A 21373-nucleotide genomic window follows, 5' to 3' on the forward strand; every position below is an offset into this window, starting at 1 on the left:
CATAATAAGTGTCCTAGGATTTTTGGAGGAGTATTAGCAAATAAAATTTAACAACAAACCATGTCAAGCAGTTTTGGGGCAGATGGACCATAGAATCAGGTTATAAAGAATACCTTAAAGAAGGAGAGAGAAATGGGGAGGCAGAGAGGTTTTGCGTGGAAATTCTGGAACTTGGGGCCAGGCAGCTGAAGGCACAGACGGAAATGCTGAAATGATTAAAATCAGGATGTGTAAGAGGCCAGCGTTGGAGGAGACCAGAGGCTGCAGGATGGAACAGGTTACAGATTTGGGAGAGGAAAGTCATGGAGGCCTTTTAAAAACAAATATGCAAATTTTAAAAGCACGGCCCGAATTTTCCAGTCACTCTGGCAGGCAGGATTTTCTGGCTCCATTAAAGTCAATGGCTGTTTGAATGGCTTGCTGCATCTACCACAGGGGAACCCGTCACGATGGAGCTGGGAAATTCTGGTCCAAGATTTTACCGGAATGGGAGCCATTCCGGTAAAAAAGCACAGAGGTTATGGGTGAGCAGGACGTATTAATTTTTTATTTATTCTTTCATGGGATGCAAGTATCACTGGCAAGGGCAGCATTTGTTGCACAGTGGCACAGTGGTTAGTACTGCTGCCCCACAATACCAGGGTTCCAGGTTTGAGTCTGGCCTTTGGTCACTGTCTGTGTGAAGTTTGCATATTCTCCCTGTGCCTGTGTGTGTTTTTTCTGGGTGTTCCAGTTTCCCCCCACAGTCCAAAGATGTGCAGGTTTAGTGGAGTAACCATGATAGATTGCCCCTTAATGTCCACATTTGTGTAGGATAGGTGGATTAAGCCATGGTAATATGCGCAGGGTTATGGGGGCATTGTGTGGGCCTGGGTAAAATGCTCTTTTGGACAGTCAGTGTATACTCGATGTGTCGAATGCCTCCTTTACACTGTAGGGATTTTATGATTCTATGATAATTTCCTTTTGAGGGCACATTGCTTTGGGCCTAGAGTCACCCGTTGAAGTGGTGGAGGCTACCTCGCTAAATATTTTTAAGACGCGGATTGATGGGTTTTTGATAAGAGAGGAGATTAAGGGTTATGGGGAGAGGGCGGGAATGTGGAACTGAGCCACGACAGATCAGCCATGATCTTATTGAATGGCGGGGCAGGCTCGAAGGGCTAGATGGCCTACTCCTGCTCCTATTTCTTATGTTCTTATGTAACCAGGTAAGGACAGCAGATACCTTTCCCTAAAGGAACTTGAGTAGAGCAGATGGGCTTTTACAATTATCGCTGACAGTTTCATGGTCACTATTACTGAATACAATTCCAGGTGTTTTTAAAAATTACTTGATTTATCAATTGATTGAATTTAAATTCCACCATTACTGCGCTGAGATTCGAACTAGCATCCCCATAGCATCAGCACAGGCTTCTGGACTACTAAATCTTTTTTTTAGAGAAACAAGGGCCATAGCAATCAGCATCAGATTGCTACTCTGTGCCTACTTACCTGCATCAAATTTCTTCTGTACATGTCTCGCCTGAGCTTCTCACTCAGGCAGGGTGAGACAGTACAGTACAGTTGTCACTGAAGCCCAGAGCCTACTGAACTGCCTACTCCTGGTCCTAATTGCTCTTTTTATGAATTCATGGGACATGAATGTCACTGCCTGGCCAGGATTTATTGTCCATCCCTAGTTTCCCAACGGCAGTTGAGAGTCAACCACATTGCTGGGACTCTGGCGTCACATCTAGGCCTGACCAGACAAAGACAGTAGATTTCCTTCCCCATAGGATATTAATGAAACAGATGGTTTTTGTGACAATCAACAATGGTTTCATGGTCATCAGTAGATTCTTATTTACTTTTTATTTTTTATTGAATTCCAATTCCACCGTCTGCTGTGGTGAGGTTTGAACCTGGGTCCTCCAGAACATTAGCAGAGTTTCTGGATTAATAGTCTAGCAATAATATCATACCACCTCCCCAGTGTGCTTATGTATTAGCATTCAAATTTGATTTCAACTTGGTCTTATTTGTTCATCATCATAATTTATGATTATTTGTCATACTTTACATAGTTAGGTACATTGCAGTTGCTAAAACAAAGAACATTTTCATAGCATGAGACAATTATTTTGTTGCTACTTACCCACAAGTCTCTTTTCAAGAGCAGCAAATTCTTTGCTTTGCTCAGTCCAACGTTCTTTCTCATCTGACAAACCATCAATTAGACTTGAAGCCATTTGCATCTTCTGCCTGCAACGCTCAGCATCTTCTAATAATGTCTGAGAATTAAGTATTGCAATTATAACACTATTCAAAAATGAGTATTGATCTCCTTTTGCTTTCCAAATGATCATCATCTACTGAATAAAGCAAAGTCAGGGATTCCTAATAATGTGGGGTAATCCAAATTACTATGTTGAACCTTACACCAGTTTCCCCTTTTTTGTGCAATGATTGTTTCTTTTGCTGAGGCAGCAATCGTGGTTTAACAACTTATTTTGTCAGCCCCTCAACCCTGTTCCTCTGTTTAATGAGTTCATGGCTGGTCTGATTGTAATCTCGACTCTTCATTCTCACTAACCTGCTTATCAAGAATCTACCTAGCGCTACCTTAAAAATATTCAAAAACACTACTTCCAATGCCTTTTGAGGAAGAGAGTTCAAAAGAGTCATTATCCTCTGCAACCTTTTGCAATTCATGCATGAGAACCCCTAAATCCCTCTGTATCTCAGGGCTCTGCAATCTTGCACCAGTTGTACAAGGTCTCAACAGTGCAGATCCTACTTTCCCCAGTATTGGAGCCAGTGCCCCATGAACTGGTATCCAATTCTCCCACATCAGTCTTTGAGCCAAGCATTTATCATGCTAATTTTATAGAAGTGTGTACATGGTTCAGGTAATAGTCCAGAGATTCTGCTTAAAATAGTGCCTAGCTTCTCATGCTGGTCATGCAGAACTTCTTTTCCAGTTCTATCTTGGTTGTTGATACCTGCATGGACTACGACAACGAGATACTCCCTCTCCCACTGCAACTTCCTCTCCAATCCTGAGCCCCAAGCCCTGGCAGTGGGCAAACAAAGTAAGAAGTCTCACAATACTAGGTTAAGGTCCAACAGGTTTATTTGATAGTAAGCACCAGAAGCTTTTGGAACGCTGTTCCTTCATCAGGTAAGTGGAGAGTTCTGATCAGAAACAGGGCATATAAAGGCACACACAGTTTACAGAATACTGATTAAAATGCGAGTCTTAACAGCTAACCTGCTATTCAAGTCTTAAAGGTGCAGACAATGTGAGTGGAGAGAGCATTAAGCATAGGTTAAAGAGATGTGTATTGTCTCCAGACAGGACAGTAAGTGAGATGTTGCAAGTTCAGGCAAGTCATGGGGGTTATAGATAGTGTGACATGAACCCAAGATCCCGGTGTTAAAGCCGTCCTCATGTGTGCAGAACTTGGCTATCAGTTTCTGCTCAGCAACTCTGCACTTTTGTACGTCATGAAGGCTGCCTTGAAGAATGTTTACCCGAAGATCAGAGGCCGAATGCCAGCGACCGCTGAAGTGTTCGCCAACAGGAAGGGAACAGTCGAGCGATGTTCATTCATCCATTGTCATAGTGTGTGCATGGTCTCCCCAATGTACCATGCTTCGGGATATCCTTTCCTGCAGCGTTTTAGGTAGACATGTTATTGATGAAGATGAACATCACGCCAAGGCCATCCCCATATTGGACAAATTTCAAGAGTATGTGGCATGTACCTGGTGGATGGTGTTCTCACATGAGATGATGGCATCCATGTTGATGTTTCAGCATGTCTTGCAGAAGTTGCTGTGGCAGAGTTGTGTGATGTGGTGTTCACTGTTCTCCTGAAGGCTGGATAGTTTGCTGCGGACAATGGTCTGTTTGAGGTTGTGTGGTTGTTTGAAGGTAAATGGGGGTGTGGGGATGGCCCTGGCGAGATGTTCGTCTTCATCAATGACATGTTGAAGACTCTGGAGAAGATGTCAGCAATAAATGCTGGTGGCTTGAGGAACTTTGGCTCAGAGTCATTGAGCTGGAAACCAATCTCCAGACGCTGCACTTCTCCGCTCCGGGGAAGTACTGGACGATGAAGGGTACTCTGTCCACCGTGTCCTGTGTTTACCTTCTGAGGACGTCGATGCGGTTTTTCGCTGTGGCATGTCAGAACTGTCGATCAATGAGTGGAGCGCTATATCCTGTTCTTATTAGGGCATTTTTCAGTGTCTGGAGGTGTCTGATGCGACCCTCCTCATCTGAGCAGATCATGTACACAGCTGCCTGCATCTTGCTCTTTGCTGTACAGAACAATATCAATCCCTCTCACTATACTGCCCCCTACTTCCTTTTTACTTCCCCCAACTTAATAGTTTCCTGTACCTCAGTGGTTAGTCAACTCATCCAACTTGAGGCTTCATTCTCATCTAACCAAGTTGAAAGAACCTCAAACCTTTTGGACAACTGTAAAGGTTGAGACTCCTGCCCACCTATCCTCTGGGTCCCCTTATCTGCCTCACTCACAATTACATCTGCCTGTCCTTGACTAAATCAGACCTTATCCTCAGGGATGTGACTACTGCCTGGTACAAACATGCAGAGGTGGTGATGGTCTAGTGGTATTATCCAGAAAACTCAGCTCATGTTATGGAGACTTGAGTTCAAATCCCACCATGGCAGATGGTGGAATTTGAATTCCATAAAAATATTTGGAATTAAGAATCTACAGATGATCATTAAACCATTGTCAATTGTTGGAAAAATCTATCTGGTTCACTAATGTCCTTGAGGAAAGGAAATCTTTACTTGGTCTGGCCTACATATGAACCCAGAGCCACAACAATGTGGTTGACTCTCAAAAGTCCTCTTTCTGAACATGGGCAACTAGGGATGGGCAATAAATGCTGGCCAGCCAATGATGCCCAAGTCCCACAAATGAATTTAAAAAAAAAATTCCCCCTCCCTGATGTGTTGCAGTGTCTCGAGGTTGTTTTCCAGCTCAATGACTCTGAGCTAAAGTTCCTCAAGCCACCAGCATTTATTGCAGACATTTTCCCTGGGTCACACTGCATTCAAAAATTCTCACAGGCTGCAGCCAGGATACAACTGTCATTCTTAATGTGCTTTAATTAACTATTTAATCATATGATTCAATTATTTTTCTTTCTTATACATTTTATTAAACATAGCACCAGTTCCTGTACTATTTTAAACCTCAGGAATAGAATAGATCTTAACCACTCACCAGATACTCATCAAACAGCGAGTCTATTTCCCTGTAGCAAAGCAAGAACCAATTTCTATAGCGTGAAAATTTAGAAAAGCATAAGAAAGGAATTGCTCCTTTCCCTCCTCATCAAACTACCCCACTCACTATAATGACTCAGGCAACCCAACTGGAAAGAAACAGTTTATTACAGAATGCAAAGTAAAGCCACTACAGTGGTATACACACTCTAGTCCTTGCCTGGGTCGATAGTTCAGCAGGCCTAGTCTTGGGCCTGCCCTATAAAATGCTTAGGTAGTGATTTCCAGCTGGGCAGGCCACTGCCTTTTACCAACGAGTCCCACAGAGAGAGAGAGATTAATTAGTGATTCCCCATGGACCTCATAGGGGTTATCATACTCACCAAACTATCAGGTATACACTACAGTGTCAAACTGCAATCATTTGACAATTTGCCTTTGGTAAGGATACATATTCATAAAGTGCAAATTACTCTGCATCTGCTAAATAATATGGGAAATTTGTCAAGGAGAAGTTGGGAGTCAAATAATTTCTGACTGCTCTCATGATCATTCCAATCTCGGTGCAGTGCAGTACCTCCAAATTTAGTCAGTATCAATGCAGTTCAGCTGTTTGATGTTGTGCCTAGTTTTCTAATAGAGCATATGGTGTGGCATGGCGTGAATGAGGAAAAACTGCTAACAACACCGCGTAGCTAATGTGGTCCACTGAAGAAAGGAATTCAAAAGCGGGAAGGCAAACTGGGTTAAGTGAACGCTGGGAGAACTAGGATGGGATTTTACAGCATTGCTTTACCCGAGACTGGAAAATCCTGCCCAAGGTCATTGGACATTCACATTATCCCCCCTCACCTACTCGGATTCTATGGCGGTGGGACGGTAGAATTGTAAGTTTGGCTTCCTCTTATCATAAAACACAATTTTCACCCGTAAAAGCAATCAATTCTAAAACAAGTTCTGGTCCATCAGTTGATGACTGAGGATGCTTTGGTTTATTTTATCTGTTTTGTCTCTTGTAATGAACTTGGATATTTCCTGTCTGAAATGTATGTTGCAAAGTTGGTATTTTTGAATCTACCTTTGTCAGTCTTTGTAGTTGAAAATTATGGGTCAATAGTTGGTGGCCTATAATGCGCCTGAAACATAGGGTCCTAACCTTCTTTGCTAATTGTATTAGAAGATCTTGAGGTAGAAATTTGTCTCAAGATATGATAATAAAATGGGCAGTATCAGATTGGCCACCCATTTCACAAGCATAAATGGAAGTTCTTTAGTTTTACATATCAGGACAAAATATTGAAAAGAGCACAAAATAACTCAGTTAACTAAGTAGCAGGTCTTGCAGTTACCTGCTTCTCTCTCATTGCTCGTTCATATTCTGCCTGTACAACATCAAGCTCAACTTGTTTGGCATCAAGCTCACACTGAGCTTTCTTCAGATCCTCCATGGCAATGGCCAAACGACTTTCCTGTATGGTGAGGTTTGCCTTGAAGATATTGAATAAAGGTATTAAAGCTGTAGCAGGAACTCTAAACATCTGCTAAAGTTCCAAATACAAGTTCTAATTAATTATCAGAAATTTCATTCAGTTAGTTTTTATTATTAAAATAAGAATAAGCTAACAATACTTACTGCTACATATATGCAAACACTACATGAATTTCAAGCAAGGGGCAAATGCATGGATAAACATGGATATCCAAAGATTTCTGTCTCAGTTGTGCTGTTCCCCAGTTAGTTTTGAGAGAGTGGGATTCTATTGGGTGCCTTATCGTTGAAATGCATTGAATGGCATGAAGTTGCTGTAATTGCAATGTGCATGAGCAAATCTTATGAGTTGAAGATGGTATTGGATGCTTTGCTATAGGAAGTTCTGGTCCATTATTTTAGGTAATAATAACAGTTTTGGTGAAAGTTTAAACATAGTCTGCAATGATCCTATCATAGTGTGTTAAAGTGTAACAAACCTTAAGTGGTAACACTTCTTTATTTATTCCATGAAAGTAAGCCATGGCTTGAGTCCAGGAACAAAGACCAGCCACATTACCACAGACCCGTCTGGCAACATCAATGTTGTAATCTGGCATTTCAAAATAGGGACACAGCAATTCTACAGTCTCTTCATTGATACTGTCCTTGGGAAATTGCTATGAAAACAAAAGAATCATTTTGATAACAGATAATTTCAGAAATATTCAATTCAAAGACAAATTCTTGCAGACCACTTCTTAATCCATTTTGGCTAACATCAAGCATCCGATCAAGCCCAAGTTGCCTCATCTTGTCAGCTTGGATCTTGTTTGTCTCACTTGTGCGGGCCTTGAATTGAATTTGGTTTTCAGAGCAAGGAATGGATTTGGGTTTGCCAAATCTATTTGGATCTGTTCTGAGCTTTGGAGCGGCCCAGTGGTTAGCACTGCTGCCTCTTAACTCCAAGGTCCCAGGTTCAATTCTGGCCTTGTGTCACTGTCTGTACGGTCCCTGTGTCTATGTGGGTTTAAGAACATAAGAACATAAGAAATAGGAGCAGGAGTAGGCCATCTAGCCCTTCGAGCCTGCCCCGCCATTCAATAAGATCATGGCTGATCTGTTGTGGCTCAGTTCCACTTTCCCGCCCTCTCCCCATAACCCTTAATCCCTTCTCTTATCAAAAACCCATCAACCCGCTTCTTAAAAATATTTAGCGAGGCAGCCTCCACCACTTCAACGGGCAGAGAATTCCAGAGATTCACCACCCTTTGAGTGAAGAAGTTCCTCCTCAACTCCGTTCTAAACCGCCTCCCCTTTATCTTGAGGCTGTGCCCCCTAGTCCTACTGTCTTTTTTGAGCGGGAAGAGTCTCTCCACCTCTATCCTATCCATCCCATTCATCATCTTATACGTCTCAATGAGATCTCCCCTCATTCTTCTAAACTCTAACGAGTACAAGCCTAGTTTATTCAGCCTCTCCTCATAGCTCAATCCCCTCAACTCCGGTATCAGCCTAGTAAACCTCCTCTGCACTCCCTCCAGGGCCAAAATATCCTTGCGCAGGTGCGGCGCCCAAAACTGCACACAGTACTCCAGCTGCGGCCTCACCAATGCCCTATACAGCTGCAGCAAGACCTCCCTACTTTTATATTCAATCCCCCTCGCTATGAAGGCCAGCATCCCATTCGCCTTCCTGACCACCTGCTGCACCTGCAAGCTGGGTTTTTGCGATTCATGCACAAGGACCCCGAGGTCCCTCTGCACCGTCGCCTGCTGCAGTTTTTCGCCCCGTAAGTAATAGTCCTTCCTACCATTCTTCCTACCAAAGTGGACCACCTCACACTTGCCAACATTAAATTCCATTTGCCATTTCCTGGCCCATTCGCCCAGCCTATCTAGATCCTTCTGCAGACTCTCCACACCCTCCGCACAATTTGCCGTTCCCCCAATCTTGGTGTCATCAGCAAATTTCGACACCCTGCACTCGGTTCCCTCCTCCAGATCATCTATATAAATGGTAAATAGCTGAGGCCCCAGCACCGACCCCTGGGGCACCCCACTAGTCACCAACCGCCAATCCGAATAGCACCCATTGACCCCCACTCTCTGCCTCCTATTTGACAACCAATCCTCTATCCACGCTAACACCCTACCCCCAACTCCATGTCCCCTGACCTTCTGCAATAACCTCTTGTGAGGTACCTTGTCAAACGCCTTCTGAAAATCCAGAAAGACCACATCCACCGGCTCTCCTCTATCCACTGCCCTAGACACATCCTCATAGAACTCCAGTAAATTTGTCAGACACGACTTCCCTTTAATGAAACCGTGTTGCGTCCGCCCTATCAAGCAATTCCCTTCAAGATGCCTCGCAATTTCCTGCTTAATGATGGATTCTAACATTTTACCTACCACAGACGTTAAACTAACCGGCCTATAATTCCCCGCCTTTTGCCTGGCACCCTTCTTAAACAACGGCGTAACATTAGCCGTTTTCCAATCTTCCGGCACTTCCCCGGAATCCAGCGACGTCTGGAAAATAACCACCAAGGCATCCACTATCACCTCCGCCATTTCTTTCAGAACCCTCGGATGCATTCCATCCGGTCCTGGGGACTTGTCCACAATCAGCCTCTCCAGTCTGTCGAGCACCACCTCTCTAGTAACAGTAATGTCATTAAGACCCTCCATTCCTACCACCTTTCCATCGCTAACACCCGGCAAATTATTCACGTCCTCCTCCGTGAAGACAGAAACAAAAAAGTTATTCAAGACCTTCGCCATATCCCCATCCCCTACCACTAGCTCTGAGTGCTCTAGTTTCCTCCCAGAGTCCAAAGATATGCAGGTTAGATTGATTGGCCATGCTAAATTGACTGAATATCAGGGAGATTAGCAGGGTAAATGTGCGGGATTGTGGGAAAGGGCCTGGGTGGGATTGTGGTCAGTACAGACTCGATGAGCTGAACGGCCTCCTTCTGTACTTTGGGGATTCTATGATTTGGCTTTGTAACTACAGGAGTAAAAATTTTAAAGAAACAACTGGTACTAGCCTCACTTTAATTATCAGGTTCAAATGAACTGATGGACAATGCAAGGTGAAGCAAAAGGGGCTGGATTATCCTTGTGACAGGGGGAAACAGAGGTTGGGATTGTCTCCAGATTCTGAACCTGCAAACACATCCCTTCACCCCTTGGAAACAGACAGTCACCTGTAACTTTCCCCGGGGCAGCTAATTAATGCCCAGAGGGCAGATCTGATGTTTAATTCAAAATGTTGAGTGAGCTGTCATCACTAGAGTGCCAATCAGAGGAGCAGCAGGCTGCAATGGAAGATGCGCAGAAGAGAGGTCACTCCAAAATGGAGGAGCCCTCTCTGAAACAGATGCAAATCTTTCCTTTAGAAATAGATTCAGCAGCCTGGCCACTGCTGTGGGGGAAGATGGATTTGGGGAGCCCACTACAGGATGATCTATAGTGGTTCTTGCACCCAATCAAGCTAGAAAGGTCACTAAGTCTGTCTGGAAATCTGACCTTTGGGTGTCCACCACTAGGCACCCAAATTGGCCTCTATTGCTTGTGGAAAACTGGAGACCAGCTGGAAAGTTCAGCTGGCCAGCCCACTGGCTCGCAATTCTACCTCTGCAAAAATGTCTCAGTGGCAGGATTGAGGCGGGGAACCAGCATACAAGTCAACAGGGCTATTTTTAGTGCTTTCCTATCTCTGATCCCAGCCTGGGAATCTGGCCATTAATCCAGCTCAAGTACCATGCATTATGCTTACCAGCTCCTTATTACCTTATGACATTTAAACACTAGGCTTCAATTTGCATGCATGTAATTAAATGAACTGAAATCAAATAGCTGATAGGCTACAGAAAACAACAAAAGCCTAGAATTATAGCCAGTTGCGAGCTCTTCATTAGCTTCTGACTGAACTGGAAAGGCCAAACTATAAAAGAACTTGTCTCTTCAAATATAACTGTTTCTAAACAGTTGGTTGGCATGGTAGCAGCTCCACTCTTTCCAGATGCTCAATGTAATGTAACAGCGGGAAAGGGGGAAGCCTTGGGAATAAAAGGGTTTATTAATTCATTAAATTGCCTTGATGTATAAAACAAAATGACTTGTTTTGCTTTTCCTGCTGCTTAGGCCTTCATACACTCACTAAAAGTCATCAGGAAAAGCAATTTCATTTGTAATTGCTAAAATTAGCGATAGTCATTTGGTAATACAGAACTTTAGTATTGCTAGAAAAAGAGACTTGCTATCAAAGCTTTATCTCTTGCACTCATCAGGATAGCTTGCAAGAATTTTACAACTGTCATGACAGAACAACAATTTATACTGAATGAGAAAAGAGTGCTAATTGGTTGGCATATGGACTTCAATTGGTGGAGGCGTTGCCTCAGAGAATAAGAAAGTGCACGACTGTTCTCATAGCTTCTGTTTAGTTAAAAAAAAGTGCAATGAGTGCGCAAGTTCATTTTATTTGCAAATGTCAAGACCCTAGTTGTGAAATGAGCATGTGAATAAGGCCATCTTATAGTTTGTGGAAACATAGGAATCCCATCAACCAGTGAAGGTAGGTTTGTGTAGATAATAGCAGAGAACCTATTGGCAGTTTTCACAACATTTGATTCTCCAATACAAAGGTGAATTTGACCACAAGATTAAGATTGTCAGTCGGGCTTGCAGTGTGGCTTACTTTTGTATGCAAGAAGCCAGACATATTCAGAAACAGGGTCTTGTCCACTGCAAATAAAATGAACATGCATACTTATTGTGCCTTTTTCAACTGAGCACAAGCTTAGTTTTTTTTGTTTATATCCAATTCAATCCAATCAAAGTCTCAACAAGTGAGACATTCCAGATCCAAGCTGACAAGACAGGCTCACCATTTCCTGTCTTGGGCTTGATCTACATGATCCAAGCTGATTGGAGCAGGCATTGTACCTCCTCCAAGGGTTGATCTCATTTGCTTCTTAGCCAAAAGACCTAGCTGCTGCTTTAAAAAAATTGCTTCAAATGAAGCTTCAGTGTAACCTCATGACTTCAACCAAGTGTTGGACAGCAAAACTACAGTTGATCTTAGCTAAAAGCCCTGAGACTGAGCAGAAGCTTAGAGAACAGTCATTGCTTGGTTCAACTCTCAGGACAATGCCTTAAACAATCAGAGTCAATCTGCCCGGTTGAATTTGAACAAAGCTAGGCAGTTAATTTTTGCATGCTGCATTCTCCATAATAACCCTCAGAGTTCTAATTACCAACCAATCCGCACCCTCTTCTCATTCAGTATAAATTATTGTTCCACCATTACAGTTGGAAAATTCTTGCAAACTACCCTGATGAGTGCAAGATGAAAAGCTTTGATGGCACGTCTATTTTTTTCAGTAACAATAGGGAATATTTTGAACAAACATTTCAGTTTTTGATTTCCTAATTTTCAATGCACCTTTGAATCTTTGCAGAACACACTGCATGTTTCCTGGCTATAGTTGCCAGTATACAGTTTACAGTCACTCTGAATTCCCTGGCTCAGTACCTGTAATGCTTGCAAGAGGTTTCCCGCCATAAGTTTCAGTGATTCCTGCCATGATGGAACGACACAGTTTTTTTCTACATCAAGTTTCACTGGGTTCAGCTTCCTTTGGAAAAGCAGCAGTACACAATCCATTATTCTCATAATCAGATGAGGAGGGCGAGCAAGTGTCCGCACTAGGGTTATGTCAGTTGGTTTAATTGTCTGTAATGTTTAGAGGGAAGAGATTAATAGGTTGACTGTGAGACCTCAGCACAAATAAATGATAGTAACCTGGGCTACACTCCAACTCCCTGCAACATCAATCACTTTTCCTGTCCAAGGGAACAGGTGTCTGATCAGCTTTTAGGGGTTCAGCAAAGAACAAAGAACAATACAGCACGGGAACCAGGCCCTTCGGCCCAGCGAGCCCCCACTGCCATTTTAACATTGTGAGTTCCCTCTTCCACCCATGACCCTTGTCTATGCTTATGGCACTCCATAAGTGAGGTTCTGTGCCAGACATTTAAAGGCTTTTGAGAGAGGCTGGATTTGAATCACTGGTGTGGATTTTCTGGTCCTATGGAGATGGACTGAGAAGCAGACCATCCAAAAAAGAACTTGTAAAACAGCACATTGGTTTGACCACCCAATGCGTTCCTGCCTCCAAGTAATCGTGATGGAGGCTGGGTCACTGAACCAAAGGTTATCCATTCGCCAGTGATGGGCAGCCAATTAAATGGCCAATTGGGGCAGAGGTTGTTGCACTGCTGGGATCTTTCTGACAGGCCCCCATTGAGATCAAGGACTGGTATTTGGAAGTGGTTTCCTGGGGACATTTCATTGAGCCATTGGCCCCATTTCTCACTCACCCCAGCACAGATCAGTTGCGATGCAACCGCCACAGTCATGGCTTCAAACATCCTGTGGAGGGTATTCATACAAATGCATTTGTATGCATTTAAATTGACTTAATGGGCTGTACGCCCAACTTTAGCAGCACTTCTCCCTTTACTACTGCATTTACCCATCCAGAATCAATGTGAAGCAGACAAGCTCCATGTAAATCCGATTTGGGTGCTCCTGTTACTAAGGAGGTGAGTGCCGAATGTCTGATGGCTCTCTTCTTGAGATCGGTGGGAGGTTGGGTGTCCACTGCCGCCCTGCCTTTGATCAGTGGGGCGGGGGTGGGGGGTGGAAGGGGGGTCCACTGTCACTTTGTCTGTGATCAGTGAGGGGAAAGGGGTGGTCTGCTGCCACTCTGCCTGAGATCGGTGGGGCACAAAGGGCACAATGATCGGTGGATCATTCTGCCTGAGATCAGTAAGGGAGGAGGGAGGGTTGCTGCTACTCTGCCTGTGATCAGTGGGGAGGCGGGGAGAGGGTTCCGCTGTCACTCTGTCTGAGATCAGTGGAGGGGAAGGGAGAGTCTGCTGCCACTCTGCCTGAGATCGGTGGGGGGAAGGGGGGAAAGGGGCCACGATTGGTCTGGCTGGCAGGGAGTGGTGGTGGTGTAAGGGTGTCAGTAATGTTGTGGGGGTGGGGAAATGTCCACGAAGGCCAGGGGGAGGCATTATCCAGCCTAGAAGGGATGTGGCAGGGGAACTGCATTCTATCATTTTGTTTTTTGTGCGTGCACAGGTGGAGGCGCCGATCAGAGCTACAGGACTTTGGTGCATTAAGCCCCACCCACAGTGCGATTCAGAATTGCTGATATTTTTTCAGGCAGAGTGCGTATGGGGGTGCCTGAGAACAGGTCTAAAAATCGTATATGAAACACTCCCAGTTTCAAATCCGCCCAGAACTTAGAATCATAGGGCCCTATTTTACCATTTTGATTCTTTGAGCAGTGTCACCTCTCTCAGTGGGTGGTTGCCAACTAGACATCGTTATGAGTCCTTCAGTCCATCATACCCAATTGGACAGGGCTCCCAGGGGAGGCTTCTTAATTGGCCACCTCCAAGAAGATCATGCATGCTCACCTGGTTCTGGTTTCCCTACCCAGATTTGAGGCCAACATTCAGATCACAAGCCAGCCATGAAATTCAACCAAGTTGTCTCAGTATTGTCTTTCCAAATGAAAACATTAAACCTTCCACAACAATTTTATTAACTTTGGAGGCTCATTATATGAGTCAGACTTATTTCCAACCCAATTGTGGCACAGCATATTCACAGGAAGAGTTTTTTAATTGGAAGCATTCAAAATTCTATACCTTAGTGAAAATCCTTTTTAATCAGGTTGTCATGTCACAAAAAGCAATGTGATCTAAGTACATATTACCATTTCTCAGCCTTTCCTTCACTGCTTTACTGCAAGACTGTTTCTCACCAGCAGTTTCAGACATTTTTATTGAAGCTTTGCCCTAGGATGCCATGAAGGACGATGGGAGCAACAGTTTCCACTGATCATCTCCTGCTTTCTGTGTACAAATAACTTCTAGAAGGACAAAGCAGAAAAGCCAGTCCTGCCCTGCAATATCCACTCCCACGTTGCTCCGAGCAACTGAGAATTTCCTCCATTATCATGCATGACAATCCAATTATCCTGTGTATAAACAGGAGTTGCTTCATCTCCAAAACTCGCTGTTGTGGTAAAATTGTACTGCCTGCGTTTCCTAATGTACTGACCTGATGTTGTGAGACTTCTTACTATGCCCACCCCAGTCCAACACTAGCATCTAGACCTCATGTGTAAATGAACAAGGCCACCCCTGCAACTTATACTGATCCCAATGGAAATTGTCTTGCTCAAGCATCCAGATGAAAGCAAATTACGATGCAATATTTGATATTGACAGGATGGTTTATATGTCTGAGGATTAAAATTCCCCTAAATCTGAATCGATCATTGCTCATGCTTTGTCACAATATCGAAATTTATTAAACCTGGAGGTTGCATACAGCAAGTGTGAAATACATAAACATTTAAAATGTCTTGCTCTATGCAGGTTTTTGAGCTATCACACTTTGGTTGTAGTTTAGTGTGATTCCTGTCATAGAAATACTTCTACAGATATGACACTACATATATTGCCTTTGCTCACCTGCAATGCAGCTTCAGCTTCCTCCAGTGCTGGTCTGGCAGCTTCAAGTTTTTGCTCAGCCACTGCCTTATCTGCAGATATACTGTCCACAATCGCCTGAGCTCGGTCTTTCACCCTTTGTACTTCCATTTTTACTTTCTCTGAGGCCTGAGCCTTCAGAGTCACCTCTTTCAGCACCTATCAAACAACAGTTTATAAATACCGTTATTAAGTACTCATATTAATGTGAAGGATCTGTAGCTAGATTTCCTTCCAACTTCGTAATGTATTAATGTACCTCATTTCTGCACCTTGTTTGTACCACGTATACAGTGGTGAGAATACATGATGGCACATCCATCCTGGATGACTGAAGGCCTCAATGTCAATGATGGGGTAAAGGAAGTTAAGTGGTCCACAAGGCCAGAATTAGAGGGATGAAACAATGGAGAAGATTACAGTATAAGGATCTGGCATAGAAAGGGTTAATGTGGACTACATACAGTATTGGCCACAGTATGATGTCAAGGCACACATGATCCAAGTCTATAAAGCAATCTTGTAATGGACATACACATGTGTAGCACAGAAACAGCTCCTAACTTACACCTTATACTGCATACATGTAAATAACTAGGAGTAATTAATCAATACTTATTGTTAAATGAAACAAGACTCAAACTTCTTCATCAGACTTACCAAACTATACATAGCATCTTACAATGAAGATTACAGAGAAAAAAGGCCATGCAGAATTTTGAAGATGGGAATGGGAATTTTAAAACGGGGTGCTAATGTACATGGAGCCAATGAGCTCACTGAGCCTGGGGTCAATAGGTCAAGGGGGTTGGAGTGAGTTAGGATATGGGCTACAGGATCTTTGATGAACTCAAGCTTAAAGAGCATCCAAGAGAAAATTGAAGTGGTTTGAGAAATCAGAGAATATATTCTGGCTCAAGTTCAGGCTTGCGTATCACCAGGAATCCGATGAAGAACTATACACAATAGAACTGATTAGTTCAGAAAAAGTTTTGTTGGGTTTGTGAAGTAGTTAGGAAAAATTATGCACCATTTGTCATCAGAGTGTGAACTATTACGCAAGCTCATGTGCAAGGATGTGGAACAGAACAAGAAGTAGCATTCACTAAAATCAAACAACTAGTGACAACAATAGCACTATTGAAGTTATATGACTTCAAAAAGGAAGTCACCTTGCAGTGTGACATCAGCAAGGCAGGTCTTGGAGCATGGGAAGCTAGTCGCATTTGCACCTCGGGCACTAATGCAAACAGAACGGCGTTTCACTCAGATCAAGAAAGATTGCCTGGGTACTGATTTTGCTTGTGGGCACTTCCATTTCCTTGGAAGAGACAAAGTAATAATGGAGTCCAACTAAAAGCCATTTCAAAGCATTTTCCTCAAACTACTACTATCTGCTCCAAGGTGTCAGCAAAGAATGTTACTTAATTTACAGAGATATCATCTGGACGTGACATACAAGCAAGGGAAACAGATGTACATCGACTCTTGTCGAGAGTAGTGCTGCCTATTAAGAAAGTTGAGGATGCTACAACGGAATGCAAAATCATCCGATTCAACATGAAGCAACAGCTTGACATGATCTGGAAGTCATCAAATGCACAGAAACATTAAATCTGGCAGACAAGCGCCTTTTTTCAATTCAGAGAACAACCTGACATGGCACAACCCTCCACGTGCCAGATGAAGTGGTGGAGGATGACACGAGGGTATCAAGGACGTACCTCTGGTCATAACAGCATGTTGGGGATATTGAGATTAATTGACATTTCAAGACGGTATCTTGTACAAAGGAAATAGAATGTTCATCCCTCAGGAGATGAGAGGAGATGCTGAAGTACATTATGCAAGTCATCAAGGAATTGAATCAAGTCTCAGAAAGCCAAGAGAAGTGGCCAAACATGTCCAAAGATATGCAGGCTAGGTGGATTAGCCATGCAAAATTGCCCTTTTGTATCAGGGGGACTAGCAGGATAAATGGGGTTACAGGAATGGGGCCTGATTGGGATTGTTGTTGGTACAGGCTTGATGGGCCAACTGTAGGGACTATAGGAATTCTATGATTCTATGATAAGCAATCAAATTAAAGACAACATAGATCAGTGCAGTGCTTATAGTGACTATAAACTTAAACAAGCTAGAAAACCATTGCTGATGCATTGTATCCCAGACAGATCATGGATGAAATTGAGAGTAGACCTCTTCACTATAGCAGGAACTGATTATCTTCTCATTGGAGGCCACATTCTGATTACTGGTGTTAGACCAGATGAGTTCAACGATGATAGGAAATATAGTAGAATGCCTAAAAGTACACCAGTCGGTAAGACATTTCAGACATTGTGATGAGTGACAATGGCCCTCAGTTCACTTCCTCAGTGAAGACTTCAGCCAATTCACGAAGAACTGGGAAATTCAACACTGTACATGATCTCTGCACTTCTCCAATTAAATGGAAAGGCTGGGGCAGCAATGAAAATCGCCAAAGGAATCTTCAACAAAATCAAGCAAATCTAGCACAGGTGCTTACAAGACAATACTTAAGCAGGGAAATACACCAACTGAAGGCATGAAAAGTAGTCATGCCACACACAAGCTATTCTTCCAATAGCAAAAAGCTACTGAAACCAGAAATAGTAATGGGTTTGAGTGAAAAAATCAAGGTGAAATGGTAGAAAAATCAAATTTCATTTTGACAAAACCACCAAACCATTACCAGAGTTGCACATTGGCTGGCTACTCAGGGTACAAATCTTCAATGCTGTCAACAGGAGTCAACCCATGTGACAACTTGGGACACGTGTAATGAAATCGTCATCTCAATTATATGTGGTAGAAGTGAACAACAGAATGTATTTATGCAACTACAGGCAAATACGTCAAGCAAGAACAACTGTTTATTCACTCCAGTCGGACAGTCAGGGAGAAGGGATCTCACCAGTTGTACTGAGTAAAGAACTACCATCAATTCTATAAGTCCACATGTCCCTAACAACAGAAATGGAACAAGTTACCACAGCAACATTTGCAATGACATTCTCCAGACAAGGAACATCACACTGTCAATGACAATGCAGATGGGTACCATTAAGAGATTTGTAAATTTAAAGACAATGGGTGGGATTTTCTGCCCCCAACCCCAAAAGTGTACTTTCTGGCAGTAGAGGTGGCCCATCATTGGCCAGTGGTAGCATCGTCCGGTCCCACTGCTTTCAACAGATTTTTCTGTTGTTCGCACCCCTTGCCACTGAGGGAACTGCAGTGGGGAGGTTCGCCATTGACTGGACTGGAAGATCCCACTGAGGGGAACAGTTGGAGAATTTTAGCCCATGTAAGCAATGTAGGTGCAGAGACTGAGATGTCAAATAAACAGTTGTTGATGCATGAGAACAGTGTTATAGTGAATCACTTGGGTAACTCACTAACACATGATCATGCATGCAGATGTGTCTTCTGTTAGTTAGGAAAAGAGGGATGTTGGGTTTTGAAATGCAACAATGCTACAGGTTCTATCTGGCTTGCTTTGGTCATGTGACCCCTGCCATGAGGGATTCTCCGTATACTGCTATCTTACAATCTGTTCAACAAAAATTTCTTGCTGAGACAGACACTAAGAAGCACTGCTGTTTTTGCACATGAAACATGTTGGAACCATCCCAAGTGTTTTGGTAGATTTGGATTGAAACAGCCTGAATGAAACACAGACCCTAAGTTCAACTTCTAAAAGTTATTTCACTATTTGTTGTAAAACAATTTTTGACAACAATTTTCAATGTATCCTGTTCATTCTTAACAAATATTTAAACCTTTCACAAAGGGAATTAGAGAATGTTCCTTTATTGAACCAGAGCTACATTAACCAATTTGTCCCTGGTACCGACTATGGATTTTTCACCCTGGTGTAAAAGTTGGTTAGAAACAACAGTACACATTAATTGTGGTATTTAAATGCAACTGGGACTTTTTTCTCTGGAGCGTAGGAGGCTGAACGGTGACCTTATAGAGGTCTATAAAATAATGAGGGACATAGAGAAGGTAGATAGTCAATATCTTTTCCCAAAGGTAGGGGAGTCTAAAACTATAGGGCATAGGTTTAAAGTAATAGGGGAGAGATCCAGAAGTGTCCAGAGGGGCAATTTTTTCACACAGAGGGTGGTGCGTGTCTGGAACAAGCTGCCAGAGGTAATAGTAGAGGCAGGTACAATTTTATCTTTTAAAAAGCATTTAGACAGTTACATGGGTAAGATGGGTATAGAGGGAATATGGGCCAAATGCGGGCAAATGGAACCAGCTTGGTTAAAAAAAGGGGGCGGCATGGACAAGTTGGGCCAAAAGGCCTGCTTCCATGCTGTAAACCTCTATGAGTGTGACTCTATAATCTTTAGATTCCATCATTAGCGAACAACAGATTTCTGACATACTGCAAAAATCACACAGTTAGTTCTGATTCAAAATCAATATCGGAATATATAGTTGGCACAGCTAATTATGGAATAAAAATTGGCCAGAGAATAATATATTGAATGAACAAAAAATGAAACTGATGCATCGTGACCTCTTTTCATTGTTAAGTTTGTTTCACATCCCATTACCATATCGGCCTTGTCATTAGCTACTTTAAGTTCCTTTTCTTTTATTTCCAGTTCTTTGCTGAGTGCCACAACTGATTCTGAGGCCTCTTTCAATTTCTGCAAACCAGTCTTCATTCTTTAGGAGATAAAGAAGACACAAACCAGTTTCACTTATGTCTTTAACTAACTGAAAGAATAAAAAACAAATACAACTGAATAAAATGGCTAATCCAAATGTTAATTATAATTCTCATCTCTGAAGGTTTCAGCAGTGGCTCAATGCTAATATTATCATGTAAGACAAAAGTTAATGGGTTCAAGCCCCACTCCAGAGACTTAAACAGAAAAATTTAGCCTGAGACTCTAGTGGGAGCGATGTATTGTTGGAGGTGCTGTTTCTGGATGAGGCATTAAACAGAAGCACTGATTGCATTGTTAGATGAATTTAAACTATCTCAAACACCAAAACAAGAGAAGCAGCGGAGTTCTCACAATATCCTGGCCAAAGGTCCAAAGATGTGCAGGTTAAGTGGATTGGCCATGGTAAATACGTGGGGGTTATGGGGATGGGGCAGAGGGTGTGTACCTGGGTAAGATGCTCTTTCAGAGAGTCAGTGCAGATTTGATGGGCCGAATAGCCTCCATCTGCATTGCAGGTATTCTATGGAATATTTATCCCTGAATCAACATCATTTAGAAACAGATCACCTGATCATTTATTTACTACTTGTAGGAGTTTGCTGATAGCAAGCTGACTGTCGCATTGCCTAAATTACAACAGTGATGACAGGCTGAATTTTGCCACTTAAAGGCAAGTCCTGCCACAGGGCCTAAAGTGGGAGGCGGGCAGCGGGACCTGGTCACAGTCAATTTAGGACATTGGCCCATTCCCAAGAATTGCCAACCAGACAGGGGCTTGGCAGCTCAGCAGAGCCATCATTAGAGGTGGCCATTGCTGGGGCTGCAGTTACAAGGAGAGTGTGCCTCAATGGTGGGACACCATCCAAAGACTGGTTTGTATGGTTCGGGAAGCCAGAGCCTGGCAGCCAGGATTGGTGATTGAAGCACCACTGCAACAAGGGCAGCCATTGCTGTTGAGGGTCCTGGCCATGGAACACCCATCAGGAAGAATCCCCCAGCTGAATCTATTGGAAGGCCCCAAGATTTAGATGGCATAAGTTGCCATCGAGTGGATGGCCAAACCATCACCTTTTCCGCCTCTGACAATACAGCATGGAAGTGGGAAGGCACTGGGCACCTCTCTTGACTCCTCATCACACCATCTTTTTGGCCCTCCCACCTCCCAACCTCCTACCAATGGGCTAGGAAAATTCAGCCCTACATTTGAAAAGTATTTTATTGGTTGGAAAATGCTTTGGGATGTCTTGAGGTTGTAAAAGTTGCTACATAAATGAACATTTTTTGTTTTAATTTTTTTGAAAATACACACAACACATTTTAAAAATGAACAGGGAATGTATATTGCGGG

The 21373-nt window shown here is 43.0% G+C and overlaps 1 protein-coding gene across 1 annotated transcript in view; it reads right to left on the reverse strand.

Moving 5' to 3' along the window:
* The window catches only part of LOC145342419 (dynein axonemal heavy chain 5-like), a 230601-nt gene that overhangs the window by 54422 nt on the left and 154806 nt on the right, over positions 1 to 21373 (reverse strand). Inside the window, exons 60-65 of the mRNA XM_080187984.1 lie at positions 19906 to 20020; positions 15296 to 15472; positions 12273 to 12473; positions 7226 to 7405; positions 6607 to 6744; positions 2141 to 2276 (exon numbers count right to left, since the gene is read on the reverse strand). Coding sequence (XP_080044110.1) covers positions 2141 to 2276; positions 6607 to 6744; positions 7226 to 7405; positions 12273 to 12473; positions 15296 to 15472; positions 19906 to 20020 — 947 coding nt within the window. The remainder of the gene's footprint in view (positions 1 to 2140; positions 2277 to 6606; positions 6745 to 7225; positions 7406 to 12272; positions 12474 to 15295; positions 15473 to 19905; positions 20021 to 21373) is intronic.

This window comes from Carcharhinus amblyrhynchos, chromosome 4 (assembly GCF_965287045.1).
Source record: "Carcharhinus amblyrhynchos chromosome 4, sCarAmb.v2.hapA, whole genome shotgun sequence".
Lineage (NCBI taxonomy): Eukaryota > Metazoa > Chordata > Chondrichthyes > Carcharhiniformes > Carcharhinidae > Carcharhinus > Carcharhinus amblyrhynchos.